Genomic DNA, 19,985 nt, shown 5'->3' on the forward strand with positions numbered 1-19,985 from the left:
AGAGATACTTCTTTAGCATCAGGTAAAACTGGCCTCATGACATGAACTTATTTTTGGAAAGACTGTGTATGGAATTAGTATTATTTTCTACAAAACTATTTGTGATAATTCTCTGGAAGAAAATCATGTGCTTTTTTAAAAGTACTGATTTTCAGTGATACTGTTGACTGGCTGATCTCAGTCACACTTCCTGGGTTTACCCTCTGTGTACCTGCTGTGTCTGCTAACTGAACCTTTGATGTTACTATCTTTTATTACTTATTATCACTTAATTAGATATTTTAACATTTTCTTTATTAATTTTTATATATGACAGCAGAATGCATTACAATTCATATTACACATATAGAGCACAATTTTTCATATCTCTGGTTGTATAAAAAGTATATTCACACCAATTCGTGTCTTCATACTTGTACTTTGGAAAATGATGTCCATCACATTGCACCATCTTTTCTAACTGCCTGCTCCCCTCCCTTCCTCTTCTAACCCTCTGCCCTATCTAAAGTTCATCTACTCTTCCCATGCTCCCCCTCCCTACCTCACTATGAATCAGCCTCCTTATATCAGAGAAAACATTCAGCATTTGTTTTTTTTGGGGGGGGGGGGATTGGCTAGCTTCACTTAGTATTATTTTCTCCAGCTTCATCCATTTACCTGCAAATGCCATGATTTTATTCTCTTTTATTGCTGAGTAATTTTCCATTGTGTAAATATGCCACTTTTTAAAATCCATTCACCTACTGAAAGGCATCTAGGTTTAGCTATTGTGAATTGTGCTGCTATAAACATTAATGTGGCTGTGTCCCTGTAGTATGCTGTTTTAAGTCCTTTGGGTATAGAACTAGGATAGGGATAGCTGGGTCAAATGGTGGTTCCATTCCCAGTTTTCCAAGAAATCTCCATACTGCTTTCCATATTGGCTGCACTAATTTTCAGTCCCACCAGCAGTGTATCAGTTCCTTTCCCCCACATCGTCGCCAACATTTATTGTTGTTTGTATTCGTAATAGCTGCCCTTCTGACAGGAGTGAGATGATGATATCTTAGAGTAGTTTTGATTTGCAGTTCTCTGACTGCTAGAGATGATGCACATTTTTTCATATATTTGTTGATTGATTATATATCCTCTTCTGAGAAGTATCTGTTCAGGTCATTGGCCCATTTATTGGTTGGGTTATTTGTTTTTTTTTGGTGTTTAGCTTTTTGAGTTCTATATATACCTTACAGATTAGTGCTCTATCTAATGTGTGAGGGGTAAAAATTTGCTCCCAAGATATAGGTTCTCTATTCACCTAGGAAGATTGTTTCTTTCGCTGAGAAGAAACTTTTAGTTTGAATCCATACCATTTATTGATTCTTGATTGTAATTCTTGTGCTATAGGAGTCTTATTAAGGAAGTTGGGACCTAATTCCACATGTTGCAGATTTGAGCCTACTTTTTCTTCTATTAGAAGACTCTGATTTTATTCCTACATCCTTGATTCATTTTGAATTGAGTTTTGTGCATGGTGAGAGATAGGGGTTTAATTTCATTTTGTTTCATATGGATTTCCAGTTTTCCTATCATCATTTATTGAACAGGCTGTCTTTTTATCCAATGCATGTTTTTGTCACCTTTGTCATACTGTAAGATAATTGTAATTTTGTGGGTTATTCTCTGTGTTTTCTATCCTGTACCATTGGTCTACCAGTCTGTTTTAGTGCCAATACCATGCTGTTTTGTTATATTGTTCTCTAGTATAGTTTCAGGTCTGGTATAGTGATGCCAACTGCTTCACTCTTCCTGCTAAGGATTGCTTTAGCTATTCTGGGTCTCTTATTTTGCCAGATGAATTTCTATTTTGATGAGGAATGCCAATGGGATTTTGATTGGAATTGCATCAAATCTGTATAGTGCTTTTGATAGTATGGTCATTTTGATAATATTAATTCTGCCTATCCAAGAGCAAGGTAGATCTTTCCATCTTCTAAGGTCTTCTTTAATTTTTTTCTTAATAATTCTATAGTTTTGTTTTTGTAGATGTCTTTCACCTCTTTTGTTAGGTTGATTCCCAAGTATTCTATTTTTTTTAGACTATTATAAATGGGGTAGTATTCCACATTTCCCTTTCAGATTATTTGGCACTGATGTACAGAAATGCCTTTGGTTTATGAGTGTTGATTTTATATTCTGCTACTTTGCTGAATTCATTTACTAGTTCTAGAAGTTTTCTGGTGGAATTTTTTGGGTCTTGTAGATATAGAATCGTCGACAAATGTTGCTAATTTGAGTTCTTCTTTACCTATCCGTATCCCTTTAATTTTTTTTGTCTGTGTAATTGCTCCGGCCAGTGTTTCAAGAACTATTTTAGATAAAAGTGGTGAAACAGGGCATCCCTGTCTTGTTCCAGTTTTTAGAGGGAATGCCTTCAATTTTTCTCCATTTAGAATGATTTTGGCCTGGGGCTTAGCGTAGATAGCCTTTACAATGTTGGGATATGTTCCTGCTATACCTAATTTTTCTAGTGTTTTGAACATGAAGGGGCGCTGTATTTTTTCAAATGCTTTCTCTGCATCTTAGTGAGATGATCATATGATTCTTATCTTTGAGTCTATTGATGTAATGAATTATATTTATTGATTTCCATATATTGAATCAACCTTGCATCCCTGGGATGAATCCCACATGATCGTGGTGCACTATCTTTTTGATATGTTTTTGTATTTGATTTGCCAGAATTTTATTGAGGAGTTTTGCATCTAAGTTCATTAGAGATATTGGTCTGAAGTTTTCTTTCTTTGATGTGTCTTTGCCTGGTTTTGGAATCAGGGTAATATTGGCCTCATAGAATGAGTTTGGAAGTGCTCCCTCTTTTTCTATTTCCTGAAATACATTGAAGAGTTTTGGCATTAGTTCTTCTTTAAAGGTCTTGTAGAACTTGGCAGTGTATCTTTCTGGTGCTGGCCTTTTCTTGGGTGGTAGGCTTCTGATGGTGTCTTCTATTCCGTCACTTGATACAGGTGTATTTAAATTGTGTATATCATCCTGATTCAATTTGGGCAAATCACATGACTTAAGAAATTTGTCGATGCCTTCAATATCTTCTATTTCATGGGAGTACAGTTTTCAAAATAATTTCTTATTATCCTCTGTATTTCTGTAGTGTCTGATAGGTTATTACCTTTTTCATGACGTATGTTAGTAATTTGAGTTTTCTCCTTCTTCTTGTTAACGTAGCTAAGGGTCTGTCAATTTTATTTACTTTGTCAAAGAACTAACTTTTTGTTTTTCAATTGTTTTTTTTAATTTTGACTTCATTGATTTCAGCTCTAATTTTAATTGTTTTCTAGCTTCTAGTTCTTTTGGTGTTGATTTGTTCTTCTTTTTCTATGGCTTTGACTTGTAATGTTATGTCATTTATTTGTTGACTTTTTCTTCTTTTAAGGAATGAACTCCATGCAATGAATTTTCCTCTTAATACTGCTTTCATAGTCTCCCAGAGATTTCTATATGTTGTGTCCATGTTCTCATTTACCTCTTAAGAATTTTTTATCTCCTCCTTGAAGTGTTCTGTAACCCATTGTTTATTCAGTAGCATATTATTTAGTCTCCAGGGGTTGGAATAATTTTCATTTTTATTTTATCATTGATTTCTAATTTCATTCTATTATGATCTGATAAAATGTAGGGTAGTATTTCTACTTTTTTGGATTTGTTAAAAGTTGCTTTGTGGCATATTATATAGTCTATTTTAGATAAGGATTTATGTCCTGCTGAGAAGAAAGTGTATTCACTTGATGAAGGATGAAATATTCTATATATGTCCAGTTAAGTCAAAGTTATTGATTGTATTATTGAGTTCTATAGTTTCTTTGTTCAGCTTTTGTTTGGAAGATCTATCCAGTTGTGAGAGGGCTGCGTTAAAGTCACCCAATATTATTGCTTTGTTGTCAATTTGACTGTTGAACTTGAAAAGAATTTGTTTGATGAACATAGATGCTCTGTTGTTTGGGACATATATATATGTATTTATAATTGTGATGACTTGCTGGTGTATGGTTCCCCTGGGCAGTATGTAATGTCCATCTTTATCCCTTCTGCTTAGCTTTGACTTGAAGTCTACTTTACAAGGATGTAAACCCCTGCTTGCCTCTGTAGTCCATGGAGTGGTATGATTTTTCCCAGTCTTTCACTTTTAGTCTGTGTATGTCTTATTAGATGAGTCTCTTGGAGGCAGCATATTATTGGGTCTTTTTTTTTTTTTTTTTTTTTAATCTACTCTGCTAGCCTGTGTCGTTTGATTGGTGCTTTTAGGCCATTAACATTCAATTATTGAGATATGGTTTGTATTTGTTTATTTTTGTTATTTACTTGTTTTCTTCTTTGATTAGTTTTTCCTTTAGGGTGCTAACTGCCTCTGCTGATTTTCATTATTGTTTTTTGTTTTCTCTTCCTGGAATATTTTGCCAAGGATGTTTTGTAATGCCGGTTTTCTCGCTGTAAATTCTTTTAACTTTTGTTTATCATTGAAGGTTTTTTATTTCATCAGCAAATCTAAAGCCTAATTTTGCTGGATACAAGATTCTTGGTTGGCATCCATTTTCTTTCAGAGCTTGATTATGTTGTTCCAGGATCTTTTAGCTTTCAGGGTCTGTGTTGAAAAATCTTCCGTTATCCTAGTTGGTTCCCCACTTTTTGTAATTTGATTCCTTTCTCTTGTGGCTTTTAATACTCTCTCCTTATCTGTACGTAGGGCATTTTCATTATAATGTGTCTTGGTGTGGATCTGTTGTGATTTTTGTACATTTGGCATCCTATAGGCTTCTTGAATTTGGTTTTCCAATTCATTCTTCATGTTTGGAAAGTTTTCTGATATTATTTCATTGAAGAGATTATTTATTTCTTTGGTTTGGAACTCTATGCCTTCCTCTATTTCAATGACTCTTAAATTTTGGTCGCATATTTCTTGAATGTTCTGCTCATGGTTTCTTACCATTACCTACTATGTGGTCAACATTCTTTTCAAGATTATATATTTTGTCTTCATGTCTGATGTCCTGTTTTCCAAGGGTCTACTCTGTTGGTGATGCTTTCATTTGAACTTTTAATTTGGTTTATTGTTTCTTTCATTTCAAGGATTTCTGGTTTTTTTTGAACCTTTATCTACCTGTTCAGGTGATCTTTTGCTTCCTGTATTTGTTTATGTAGCTCCTTGTCGAAATCTTTTGTTGTCTGTATTTGCTCTCTTATACCATCCTTCAATTCACAGAACATTTTAATCATGTACACCCTGAACTCCTTCTCTGTCATTTCTTCTGCTGTGGTTGCCATGGATTCTAATAATGTGGTATCTTGATTTGTTTGGGCACCTTCTCCCGTTGTCTTTTCATGTTGCTTGTGTGTCTTCCCTTCTAGCTCTGTGGGTCCGGGGTGTTATTGTTTTTACCCTGTAGGCTGTAGTGTTCCTGTAGGGTTCCAGTACCTCTCCCTTGTGGGAAAGGACAACATTAACAGATCCCAATATCAACAATATACCAATTATGAACAGTTAATTGCTATTAAGATGTTTACAGTTTGGTGACAATGTACAGAAATGTTGAATTTGTTTATTTTCTATAAGTAGATTTGTAAAAGGTTTACTTCCTGACAGTGGATAATGAACTGGGGGTGAGGTGCAGGATGATATGCTGAGGAGGTAGGATGTGAGGTTGTAGGGTTAATATATCTTAGGAAGTGTGAAAGGAAACCTAATGAAGAGGTTAGTAGCAAGAGAAGAGACAGGAAGTAATTTGGGGTAGACAATTATGTGGGAAGACAGTAGAGTACAGAAAACAAACACACATATATGTAGAAAAATAAAGGATGTTAAATTGTAAAAATTTCAGGGAAAAAGAAAAAGAAAAAAAGGGCATATACAACACACCTATAGTACATTATTCAGATGTCCCAATCCTCAAAATCCTAATGCATGTAAAATTCTTGATTTCACATATGTTGGGTATGTGAGAGCGGGAGGATAGAGGTAAAGAAGAAGAGGAGAAAAAAAAATTCTTGAAGGAAGAAACCAGGATTGTTGGTAGTTTTAGAGATTAGTATCTTTCCTGCTTCCCTTCCCATCCAATAGGTGTGGTTGTCTGTTGTTAGCTACTATCTCTGCCCTCAGGATGGTGAAGGTAACCAGGGTGGGAAGGCTGGTCCTGGTGCAGGACGCCTGGACGTGCCCAGTTCCTGGTCTGTTAGTCTTTAAACTTTTGCCCTGTTTCCCTCTCCCTTAGCAGTTAGTTTCTAATTAAGGGACCCCTCTCACCAGGGCACAAATTGAAGCAATTTTGGTCTTGTGTGCTGTCACGGGACTGACTTCTTAACATTCACGTGCATCTCTTTTGGGCAACCTGCTTTCAGTCTCTGGGGTGTTACAGGAGATGGACACAGCCTCCCAGGGCTTTCCCAACTGCTCAGTGTGCTCACAGGGAATCCCGTACCTACTACCTCCTGTGCTGTGGTGACTGTATCACTCCATGTTTGGGTGCTGATGTGTAATTTGGCAAAATGGAGAAGAGAGATGTCATATCCTGAGTTGTGCATTCTTGCACCAATTTTTTTTTTTTTTTACAACTTTAATGTTTCTTGGCAGATTTTTTGCGAAATGGTTAAGGGTAACATAGTTATATTGTGTTTTTCATTAACTGGATTAACAATAAAATCCAACATGGAAAGGTTAATTTTCTGCTGCCTCATAACAAAACACCATAAATTTAGATAAATTTAGTGACTTAAAATAACACCCTTTTATTGCCTCCCTGTTATATAGAACAACAGTCTGGTCTCATGTGACTAGTTTTAAGACTAAAATTAAAGTGTCATCCGTACTTAGTTCTCATCTGGAGGCTCTGGGGAAAGCTCTGCTTTCAAACTCATTCCTGTCATTTCATTGGGAGAATTCGGGTTAAAGACTGAGGTCCCTGTTTACTTACTAGCTGTCACTGGGATCTCTTTTTAGCTCCCAGGCTTTGCTGCATTTCTTGGCATGCTACTCTATCTTCAAGCCAACAATGACTGACTCTTCAAGTCTTTCTTATACCGTGAATCTCAGGTTTCTTTTCCTATAAGCAGGAGAATACTGTTTGTTATTAAAGTGTCCATGTGATTAGATCAAGCCCAGTTGGATATCTCTAAGTCCACTTTGAAGGACAGGATGTTCTATTAAGGGAGTAAAATCCATCCTCGCCGTAGTTTTGAGGGTTATGGAAAATGTAGAAACCAGGAGAAGTTTTAGGGAGCTGTTTTTTAGAATTCAGCCTCTCATAAAAGGCTATTCTTGTTTTATTGTATCTGTGGTTTTGAATTTTGATAATATTTATAAAGAGGGGATTGATTTGAAAGTCTTACTGTACAATTCAGGTGATAAGACATACTCATGCTTGTTTTTAATTTCTAGGATGACTTTCTTATGGGACAGTGTATAGTATAATTTTGTTTTATCATTTTTAAAAATGTAGTACAGAACAAAGATGGGAATTAACATTTTCTTTGCCATATTGGTTGCAATGCAGAATTTCTGGAAGATTTCATTCATTTGCACATCTTCAGTTTTTTAAAAAATCAATATGAACGACTTTTACAAGTATTCATCCTATTTTCTTCTTTTGAGCTGGAAATTTAAAATTCCTACATTTTACTCTAAATCACCAGGCAGATGTCCCATAGGAAATGGTGTTTCAGCAGATCCCAAACCAAAGTCACTTTCTTTTCCATGAATCATTTCCTACCTCTTATATCTTAAATCCTGTACTGTCGTCACTGTCGCCACTCAAGGTAGAGACTGTGCAGTCTCCTTGGACATATCCTCCTTCATCATTGTCTTTAAATGTTTCCAGTTCCTGTTGGCTAGGGTTGCCCTGCATTGAGAGCATTTTTAAAGTTGGTAAGGTTAGGGTTATTGTTATGTTATTGAGTATCAGTTACATAGATATGCCTGGTTCACAGTAGGCATTTATTGAGTGAATGAAATAATTTCAACATTCAGAATTAGTCATGTGAGCCATACTTTGTTCTGTTAATGTGTTCCTGTCAATCTTAGAATGTGGTTGTGGATCTATTTCTTTATTCATCCTCATTTCTTTTAGTTTTCTGATTCATCTTAAAGTACAATATAATGCTTGATAGATAGACTTTAATAATATTTTAAATGAATTACATTGAATTTGAAAAGTATAAATAGTACTATTTTAGAGGAAGTCTAAAAAAATAACATTTCTGGATGAACTTATAAAGAAGGTATTTTTTAGCAAAGAAAAAAGTATGACTTCAGCTCATTCTGAGACGACTTACATATATTTTGCTTATTTTTTTCAAATCTGTCAGTCATGGTTTTTAAAAACCCCTTTTGTACAGGGAAAAAGGTTTGGTTTATAGAAATGCCTGACATTTGCGACTCACATATTTTCACTTTTAGGGCGTTATTTTAAAACTTTGAGTAAATAAAAATGTAGATGTGATACTGCATTATTTTGGCAGGGTATAAAACGGCCATTAAAAATTAAAATTACAGTTGCTGTTCTGTTTGTCTTATCTAAATTCATTTCTGAAACAGTGGCTATGGAAGTTATAATGATTCTGTTCATATATTTATTATATTTATTATATCAGTCTCTTTGTGGGGATTCTTCTCTTCATTCTCCCCGCCCCCCCCCCCCAAAGATTTAATTATATCACATAAAACATGTTTTCTTTCCTATCTGAAAGATTTTAGTGTGTCCTTAAAACAATGCGTTTGACTCTATGGTTTATTGCGTGGGAGCATTTAACAGAATTTTTTTTTTTTAATTTTCAGTGCTTCACTGAAAATTCCAGTGGTTAGTGACAGACTTTAAATTCCTGTTGTTATTTGAAATATGGAAGACTATTCTAGATTTCCAGGCAAGGTTGTTCTTGTCCTTTGGTAGCTGAATATTTGTTCACCCTTCTATGGTATGTGTTGTGGCTAAGGGGCAGAAGGTATTTACTTAGCATTAGGCTCATTTGCATTTCATGGCTGTTGTCTAGCATTTGAGAAATAACTTTCACTTTCAGGTGACTAGATTTAATCTTAATCATTTGGTTAATAGTAGACTATGTGGATCATGTTAATAACATATATTCTACCTGTTCCTAATTTCTGACTACTTGTGTCTTTGCTCTATATTAACTATCCCAGCTTGAAAATCATTTGAACAATGTTACCGTCATCTAAACAGGGAACTTTAATCATTCCAGCTGTCTTCAAGGCAAAAGTCTTTGTTGGATCACTTCCATTTTTACCCCTTGTTTTTTTCCCCTTTCCGGTTAATCTCCTTTAATTCATTAGTAAACTTGTCTGAGAATAGTCCTCAGGTTTGCTTGTAGTTTCGCCTTCAGATTTGCCCCCCAATATTTGCCTAATTGGTTGGACCCAGTCTTGGACACCTGTCCCTGTGTGGTCCTGTTGTTCCTTTTTTTTTTGGCAGTACTGAGGATTCTGGGGATTGGAGGCACTCAGCTGCTGAACTGCACAGCCATTTTTATCTGTTATTTTGGGAAAGGGTGCCTCTGGAATAGCTGAGGTTATAGGCATGTACTGCCATGCCTGGCTTCCACTTGGTTTCTGGGAGGTGACTTTGAGGTACACATTCTGATTAATATGGTGATTAGACAGACAGTTTCTGGATTTCACAGGTTTCATCTTATGCACTCATGGATGTATCTGAAGCATTAACTTATTCTGAAACAAAACTAAATGAAATGTTCCTAAATGTGGGCAAATAAGAGGCTTGAAAAGTCATATGACATTTTCTAACAGGCATTTCTCACAATCTTAAATCTCATATTTTTTGACATAAATGTGTTCATTATTTTGGTGAAGATGGATATTATTGAAATAATTACTCATTAATCACTTAGTTTAGATCTTTGCATGTATTATAACCCTATGGAGTAATTACTGTTATGAATCTCGTATTTTTATACAAGGACAATGAAGCTTAGAGTGTTACTTGACTCCCCAAGTAACTTAAAGTCTGGTTACTCAGAGCCCTGGGTCTCCCACCAGGTCACTGTAGATTTGGAACTATGTTTGAGCTGAAGAAATTGGGAGTACTGCATCTGAACGTCTGTCCCTCTTGTGCACTTCACTGTGGAGGTGCAGCTGTGAGCCACAGAAATGTCAATTGTGGTGATCTTAAGCTTTTCTTAATAGTTCTACTTGAAATGATTGTTTTCATCTTTATATAACTTTGAGCAGTTCAGGTTTATAGTTGGATTTCTCAGTTAAATAAAAAAAACAACTTTCATTGATGTCCTCAGCTGGGAAAAAACAGTTAATTTCACTTTGGTTTAGAAAGGGATCAGTATGGGACTTACTTTGTGACAAATGCAAACTATGAACGTTGGAAATAATGTCTTCTCAGGGAAGGTTCCCTGAGGCTGTTAATTCACATGAGATTATTAATTAGTTAGGTCAGAAGACTACTGCTAGTACATTAAACCAAGGCTTAGCAAATGTCTGCTTTTTAGATTAGAGGCAAACCTCCTTTCAGGGAATGTACCTGGTTAGAAAGATATGATTAAAGTATTAAGGTGATTATACACACACACACACACACACACATATACACCACACACAAACACACACACACACACACACACACGGGAGGTAAGGATAATTATAATAAGGCATTTATATTTATTTTGCATCCTATTTTTCCTCTTTGGTTAAAAAGAATGGTATCAGTGTTTATGGAGTTTAACAAAATCTAAAGAAATCTCTTATTCCTTCATTTCCATTGTATCTTTATAGTTATTTATATCTGTCATGTAATAATCTTTCATTGCAATAAAAGACTTTGCTGTTTTAAATACAGCCCCCCAAAATGAAATTTAGAGCCTATTAATGTCTTCCCTTATCTGATAAGTGGTTAGAAGGAACTTCTGTATAAATCCATGGTCATAAACTGTGTATATGTGTATGTGTGTGTATGTTTTACTGGGGATTTAACCTAGGTGCACTCTACCACTTAGCTATGCCCCAGCCCTTTTTATTTTTATTTGAGACAGGTTCTTGCTAGGTTGCTGAGACTGGCCTTGAACTTGAGGTTTTTCTGTTTGAGACTCCCAAATTGCTGGGATCACAGGTGTGCATCACTGTGCCAGGTAGCCATAAACTTTCTTGTAAAGGGTGATGTGTAATACATAGGAATGTATTTGCAGAATTGGTGTAGTGTTATATGCAGGCTCAGAGAATGTGCTTTAGGACCTGGGATTACTGATGAGTATATCTGTGATCTTGTAGAAGTGGGCAGTTTCTAGCAAACATATCCCTACTACTCCTTCCCAATTTTCTCTGAAATCACAAGAGACAATGACTTACTCATTGATGAATTTACTTAATGATGATAGTCCTGGTGTTGGCGGGGGGAGGACAGAATCACTGCTAAGTTTGGTAGTTTTCTAGGACTCACAGGTTTCCGCTTACAGTTGTGTTCATGACTAAGATCTATCACAGTAAAAGTATGGTGAGGAGAGGGAAAGGCACACTGGCAGAAGTCCAGGGGAGAGCTGGCTTGGGCTTCCAGGAGTTCTTCGTGGAGTCCTTCAGAAATGCTTTTCCCCCAGCAGCTTGTGTAAAGTGTCCTACAGGGAAGCGTGTTAGAGGCTTGCTACCCAGGCTTTTATTTGGGGGCTAGTCAAGCGGACAGGTTCCAGAGTTTCAGACACTCAGAGGAAAAGCAGGTGTGAATAGGCCGCGTTGTTCGTGGTGCCTTTAGTTAGCCGTGGCCTGGGAACTCTCCCAGAGCCAAATTCCCAGACGCTAGGGGGGCCAGCAGGGGAAGATCCTTTCTACAGAGAGGACGCTGAGGCTGCTAGGTGAATTCCTTTCTGCACAATGCCAGGCCCTGTGCTATGTGGAGAATGAGGCAGATCAGTTTTGCCCTCACAGAGTTTCTAGTCTAGCCGGAGCGACTGAAGTTCTATTAGCGCCTACTCAGTAAATAGGAGGTTTCACCTGGTGATGAGTGTGGGCTCACTCGGGGCAGTGTACAGGGCAGACCAGTGCAACAAGGCTTCCAGGTGCAGTGTGCAGTTAGTAGAGGGGCCTCTCCGGTGAAGGGGGGAAGGGAACTGGCAGCCAAGACCTTGAGGGGGAGGGCAAAGATGAAGGGAACGTGGGAGGAAGTGAGGTCATTTCTATTGACTCTTCCTTTCTGTACTAAATTAGACTTATTTTCATGATAAGCCTTGGGGGTTCAGGGAGTTTTCTGCACAATGTTTCTTTCTGTCTAATTTACCAAATTTGTAAGATTTAGCAGTCAGATTTTTAAATTTATAACTGGAGGTAAAAAGTGTAAAGTAAAATTCCAAATTGAAGGTGACGCTAATAGCAAAGTCATAAAGTATAATAATCTAAGACAAGAGAAACTGTGGAAAAACAATAGTCAGTTTGGGTTTATGAAATAACTCCTGGGCTTGCATCTTTGTTCCAGTCCTGATTGTTGTTCTTGTGGCCAATAGAAAATTAATTCAATTTCACAGTGACTCTGCTTCATTTTCTTATTTTATACCTGAAACTATAATTCAGGGTTTGTCAAATGTTTGTTACATTTCCTGTTTGCCCGATGCATGAAACTTGTTAATTTTTTTTTATTTTATACATGACAGTGGAATGCATTACAATTCTTATTGCACATATAGAGCACAATTTTTCATATCTCTGGTTGTATACATAGTACATTCACACCAATTTGTGTCTTCATACCTGTACTTTGGATAATAATGATCATCACGTTCCACCATCATTATAACCCCATGCCCCCTCCCTTCCCCTCCAACCCCTCTGCCCTATCTGGAGGTCATCTATTCCTCCCATGCTTCTGCTCCCGATGCATGATACTTTGTGGCTTAACTGAGCTAATGTGTGTGATGTGTGTAGCTTGGTATCTTTTACATATGTAGGAAACACTACAGTAAGGCCATCTGCTGCTAAGGATTGTTTGTTAATAACAAATGCTGTTAGCTGTTCTATGTTTTTGGTAGGGAAGGGGCTTAAATAGTTGGAGTATAGATGCTAAGAAAGTAAATATTCCTAAAGAGAAGGTGTAAAAAGTTGGATTTTGGGATTCTAAAGGCAAAAAATTGATTTAAAAATTATTCCTTTGTAATCTTCATTAGCTTCTGGATAATGGAAGGTTTATATAGATGCATATATGTATGTGTTCCTAGAAGAACAATTACATGTCATTTAGGAGAATACACATGTGTACATATACACAGATTAGTAAGAACACTGTGTTAAGCAGTGTGACAGTCCAGGATTGCTTAGTATGGCACATGATACTTGTGCTTGACAGATTTTGTGTTAATGTGCTAAAATAATTTATCTTGCAGTATATACTAAGAAAATTTACTTCTTCTGATATTCATTTTGGAACTCTCTTGAAACTAATAAGAATTTTAAAGTAATCTGTATATACACTCAGCTCTGAGGTGTGTGGAGACTACGAGGATCTCTCGGGCTGCCAAGAGTTTGAAGTCCCTGGGTCTCTTCTCACTGGAAACCAAGTATAGGAGCTTTGCCATAGTGGAGGGAGCATTTTATAGCTACAGATTTTTTTTTTCTTAAACATCTGTTTGAAGTTGGACTGTTATCTGGTTTCCTGAAATATTAATTATTAATTCCTGGGTTCATACATGACAAAAACAAAGCAAAAACAAATAAACCAAAATTTCCTAACCTGTTTTATTTAGTAACATCCAGAGTAAGCAGCAATAATGCCCACAGAAATCTTGTATCAAACTAAATCTTTATACTCCGTCATCTGCTCCTCATTGGGCATGAATTTTAGCTGCACACAGTTTAGCTGTTTTTTGACAATTGTACATGGAATTTTAAAAAATCTACTTAAGAATTAGACTAAATCTTTAAAAAGATGAAAATGATTTTACTTACTGCTCATACCTAGACTAGATAGAAGGAATTATAAAATTGAGAATATTAGTGTGGTAAATCAGAGAAAGGGTTAGTAGTCATGTATTCCTTGAATTAAAAAAAAAATAAGGTTTATTGTAATCCAACTGAATTTAGCTGTAGTGAGATAATGGGAATTTAACTTTGTCCCCTTTTCTGTGACAGGGCATGGGACAGAGAGCTTGAGGATATGATACCTACTTTGACATGACACCTACTTCTTAACCTTGAGAATTCTCTTAAGGTTAAGAAGACCTGGGTGAAGGTAGTTTAAGGAGCCTATGAAATGGAAGTTTGGGGACCAGGGTGCAGGTGCCTCCATGTTAAAGGGGGAGCATGCTAGACTTCTGCCATGTGTTCTGACTGCTTCTTTAATACCACAGAAAAGAAGGATTCTTCTCCATAGTCAGGATAGTAGAGTTACCAATTGAAAACTACTGCTTTTCCTTTTTCCAACAATGTGTCTTTTAGTATCTGTAAGTTAGACATTTAAATTTACCCTCAGAATTATTTAAAACAATAATTCTTTAGCCTCTGATTTGATACTTATTCTTAAAAAGAACTTTTATGGATATTCAGATACAATACTTAGAAACAATAAGTGCTTCAGGATTTATAGATCTCCTTTATCAGAATAATAAATTGTTATGGTAACAGGTTTTTAATCATTGGCTGCTTCAGGTTTATCTTACGTATTTTCTCGTTGTATCCTAAAATCAGGTATAGGCTGAAGCTTTTTGAGCTCTGATTTGAAATCACAAATCAAAAATCCCACTTAACCTCCTGTAACAGGATGCAGTTAAAATACAGGCATATTAAAATACTGTAGAACATTATTTTCAGGCTGTGCGTATTTGAGGTGTATATGAAACATAAATGTGTTTCATGTTTTGAATTAGGTTTTGTCCCAATATATCTCATTATGTGTATGAAAATATTTCAAAATCTGAAAAAAAAAATTTGAAATTCAAACCTTTCTGTTTTCAAGCATTTTGAATAAGGAATACTCTACCTGAATTGGAGACCAAAAACTGTGGGCTGCATGTTCTGCTTGATACTAGGATATTGTTAGCTCCAGGCTCTGTCTACTAATATAACAAGACAAAGTTTATATGTGTGCTAATTGTATATATATGTGTATATCTACCAATAGTAAACTAGCATCTGTGAAGTCACATGTGAGTTTGTATTGATATTTCCAAATCTATTACCATGTGAATCAATCTCAATTTCTCCTCCTGTCCTGGTATGTATACTATCTGAATTGTTAGCTCTTCCCCACTGGGCTAAAAGCTTTAGCCACTAGAGCACAGAACTTATGTATAGGTTTTTGTTTGTTTGTTTGTTTTTGCATTTGTTCTTACAGACTCTGCTCATTCCCAGAGTTATGTTGATCAATACCTTATCCTTATCCCTTCTATTCCCTTCAGTGAGATTGTTTCCTACATTTGTAGTACCTTTAGATTTTTTTTGTAAGATTCTTTTTTCTATCCCTGATCTTGAAAGTGTTTTTAAAAGTTTGTGCATAGTATACATATTATAGTTTAGTCTTTGTGCTGTGAAGTTTCATGGGTTTTGACAAATGGCTTAGTGTCTCATATTCACTATTACAGTACAATATGGAATATTTTTATCACCCTAAAATATTCCTGTGTTGCATCCATTCAGTCTTTCTCCCTTCTCCTTGAAACTTTGCAAATATTGATTGTTTACTATCTCTGTAGTTTAGCTTTTTTTTTTTTTTTTTTTTTTTTTTTTAGGTACCAGGGATTGAACTCAATGGCACTTGACTACTAAACCACATCCCCAGTCCTGTTTTGCATTTTATTTAGAGATAGGGTCTCGCTGAGTTGCTTAGTTTCTCACTTTTTTCTGAGACTGACTTTGAACTCACAATCCTGTCTTAGCCTCCCAAGGTGCTTGGATTACAGGCATGCGCCAACATGTCCTCCTAGGACATGTAGCCTTTTTAGAATGTGTGTAGTTGCAATTATATAATATGTAGACTGCAAGCCTGGATGTGTTTCCTCCTAACAGTATGTATTTAAGACCCCTCCATGTCATTTCATGACTCGTTAGCTGTTTTCTTTTTTATTGCCTGATCACAGTTATATAGATGTACCACAGTTTGTGTAGATGCTTATTAGAGGACAGCTTGGATGCTTTCAGATTTAGTTGATTATGAATAAAGCTGTCCATAAACATTCTCAAACAGGGTTTCATGTGGGCATGAGTCTTTATATCAGTTGAATATTGCCTAGTATGATCAGGTGTTGTTGTGTGATTGTTAGGGAATACAGAAAGTATTAGTAGTAGTAGAATCTTTTTTTTTTTTTTTTTAACTTCAACTAATGGCAAATGAGTATCTTTTTGTACATTTGTTTGTCATGTGTTTATTTTCTTTGGTGAGTTGTCTATTTAGAATTTTGGCTTATTTTTAAATTGTGCTGTTTTCTTCTTGTTTTTAGTTTTTAGTTCTTTGTATGTTTTGGATGCAAGTCTTTTATCAGGTATTTAACTTGACAGTAGGACTCTATGATAATGCATTGAGAGGAAAGGAGATGACAAAGAAAGATGTGTCAGTTATGATGAAACTCCCACCCTAGATTTCTGAGAAATTGGGGAGTAAAAGAAACAGAAAAATAGTAATTGAGAGTTAAATCTCTTTGGGGAAGAAGTGGGAAGATGATTCCTTTAGTTTTGACCAAGATGTTCCATCTTGAGCTGATATGAGAGTACCCAAGCCCAGGAGATGGGAGGAAGGGAGACTCCAGCACACACTGTAGTGTCATCATCATGGACTGTTGAGGAGGAAGCAGAAATCAAGGTCAATTACAATGTTAGGATACGAACTAAGGTGATGTGCCATGAATGTTGCAGAGGGAGGTGTCAAGGAGTTAAGCGTGGAATATGTTCAACTGTGGCAGACACAGTCAAAGAGAATATGACATGTGCATTGTTTTTTTGAAGGTCGGGTAGGTGACCAGCCTTTGGTATCTAGGCATACAACTTGCTTCACCAGGCAAGCACATTCTTATGTAATTAATCTCTTGTTCTTGGTATCTTGTAGAATTCTCAAACTGAATTTTACTGTGTCACACGAATTGAATCATTAGTGTGCTCTTTTGCCCCTGGGTAAAACATAGATGGTTCATGTTTTTCTTTCCTCTATTCCAGTGTTCAGGGAGGTGTGGAGGTTGGGTGTGGAAACTAGCTACTGACTGTGCTGAAAGAAATCCTTTGCCTTCTCAGAGATACCATTCTGTTGCAGAATCCTAACAGTTGTGACTTTAGTTCCCAGCAGAATTAATTATTAACACATATGAATTCTGTCTGTTTGGGAAAACATACAGCCTACTCTAGAGTCATCAAGTTATGCTTCCTTTCCTCCTTTGCTGTCTTGAAGTACAATTTTCCATTGCCCTTTTCACTAAAACGTCCCTAAAGACAAGTCATTTATTGAAACAATCCACAGAGAAGTTGCGGTATTAAAAAACAGTTATCCTCACCAAGAATAATTATTCATATCCTATTTGTGTTTGGGATTAATTTGAAAACATGTAGTTTTATATGTTCAATATGAAAACATGTATGAGTATTTTGTTTGAGAATCTTATGTATATTCAGCTGTTATCTGTGACTGTGAAAATTATTTCAATGAAACTCACTCTGTACATAGAATATAAAAAGTATTCTGAATTGAATGTTGGTTGTACCGTTGAGTTTAGTGCTCATGAGAAAAAAAGAAGGAATTTGTGGTGAAAGGCACTAAAAGATAGAATATATTCACTAAACTTTTCTCAGCACCTATAATGGTTCAGTGCTAGGTTCTCCTCTTTGCTTCTATTGCTAGGCATATTGAACCTGAGATAATTATTCACTGAAAAAACAAATATATCTTAAGGCTTCACGTACCACACTAGAGCACAACACTGGTTCATGGAGAGCACTAAAACTTACTGTTAGAAAATAGCCGTGTAGCATGATGTCTTTTAAAACCACTAAAGTTCCAACTTAAGATTCTTTTTTACTGGATTTTAATGTGATATCTTATAGAAATGCTGTTTTAACCATTTCAAGTGTACAGTTCAGTGATTTTAATTTTATTCATGATGCTGTGCAGTCATCACCCACATACTTCCAAAGCTTTGCTTTAATGCCAAACAGAAACACTTTATTCATTAAGCAAAAATCTCCCCATTCCAATGTTTGCCAACCCTATCTGCGATAGGTTAGAGGTTACCGGATCTTAGCATGATGTCATTTACTGTCTATTTCATGTATAAGAAGATGTCATATAGGTAAATTTTGTTCTTCTCAATTCTTTTACAGGTTTGACAGATGAAAAAGTGAAGGCGTATCTTTCTCTTCACCCCCAGGTATTAGATGAGTTTGTGTCTGAAAGTGTCAGTGCAGAGACTGTGGAAAAATGGCTGAAGAGGAAAAACAACAAAATAGAAGGTAAGATCTCATTCAGACTGAATGTGGATTAATTTTAAACAACTTTTTCTAGCTCCTTATAACATAAGAACAAGCATTTAATACATTCCAGAAAGCAAAATATAGGCTCATGTTAGTATTTTGATTCTGTCAATTTCATTCTGTTTAAAAAGATGAAGTTAGAATGAGAAGAAATGAATAGTAAAGATTGATTCTTGACTTCAGCACACACACACACACACACACACGCACGCACGTATCCCTATAGGAGGAGCCTGGGGTCCCATCGCCCCTCAGAGGCCTGCCCATAGTGATATAAGAACCTGCTGGTAGGCCCCATCTTTTAAAGGTCCACAGTAACTCCCAACACCACCACCTTGGGGGGACCAAGCCGTGGAAACACAGACTTTTAGAGAACATTACCTGTATTCAAACCATAAAAATTATTAATAAAGATAAGAAAATATTATTTATAGATATTTCATAGGCATATTCACATTATTGCATTTTACCAAAAAAAGGTCTTAAATTTTGTATATGCTGAGTTGGAAAAGAAGAATTGGTTTGTTTTCTTTCACAGTTATAAACTCCAATAGAACATTTATCCTTATGAAATTTTCAGTAGTAAAATAACTTTTTGATCTAAACTATAGAAAAGAGAGTAAGAGTTGAAAGTCACAGAAAATGTTTTGTAATTTTCCTATAAATTTTTTGGCTTTCATACTGAAATATGAATTAGTTTTAAAAGTAAGTGTGTTTGTGTGTGTGTGTGAATGTGTGTGTGTGTTTTGAAGGTGAATGTATGTGTGGATTGAGAGGAAGAAAGAGGAACGAAAATAAGAGTCAGGCATTGTCTTCTCAAAATAATTATAGCCTTTAATATCAAGAATAAAGCTTGACATAGCATATTTCATTACTGCAAGCCTCAGACAGGTTGCACCAGTTTGAGATATTTGGCACTTTCAAAATGGGATTTAGCTTTGCCAAAGACACATCCTAAAGTTGCAAATTTCAATTTGCTTTTCAACGAGGGACAATAATGTAGTGCCAAGAATACATAATATGAAATTGAATCTAGGTCTTAGAAAATTAAAAATTTACCTACTATTTTAGTGTTACCATGTAAGTAACTCTTAATTTTTTGTAAATATTTAAATGTGTCATTTCCTATCTCTAAACTCTTTCCTATAACCATCAAATCATACTTTAAACTATTTAATATATATACTGAGGGGTTAAACAGTCATTAAGCATAGAAATATGTAACTGAAATAGTTTGGTTTTACATTTTCTCAGTTATCTTCCCCTCCCATAAAGAGCCTTAAAGTAAAAAATGGCTTTATAAAGGATATGTTTTGAACTAACTATAGAGGTCTAGAGACTGTGGGTGAATTGAAGCTGTCTAGATGATTTTATTCTGTAGCATTCAGAAAAAGAAAAGGAAGGAAAGAATACTGTACTAGAGTAAGTAATTTGTGCAATTCTTTATACTTGATTGATAATAAATGTTTTGTTTTCACTTTGTAATAATTGATAAATCAGCCTCATATGCAGGGGTAGAAAATTCTTCTTAAAGAAAAGATCA

At 35.7% G+C, this 19,985-nt stretch overlaps 1 protein-coding gene across 10 annotated transcripts in view; it reads left to right on the forward strand.

The window, feature by feature from the left end:
• Pde10a (phosphodiesterase 10A) overlaps positions 1–19,985 on the forward strand; it is a 534,453-nt gene that overhangs the window by 360,743 nt on the left and 153,725 nt on the right. For all 10 annotated transcript variants that reach the window (XM_058580935.1, XM_046449363.2, XM_058580942.1 and 7 more), the window contains one exon: positions 18,293–18,421. In XM_058580935.1, the coding sequence (XP_058436918.1) occupies positions 18,293–18,421 (129 nt within the window). The remainder of the gene's footprint in view (positions 1–18,292; positions 18,422–19,985) is intronic.

The sequence above is a fragment of the Marmota monax genome, unplaced genomic scaffold, assembly GCF_021218885.2.
Source record: "Marmota monax isolate L192 unplaced genomic scaffold, Marmota_monax_Labrador192_F-V1.1 WCK01_AAM20220418_F8-fsc00083, whole genome shotgun sequence".
NCBI lineage: Eukaryota > Metazoa > Chordata > Mammalia > Rodentia > Sciuridae > Marmota > Marmota monax.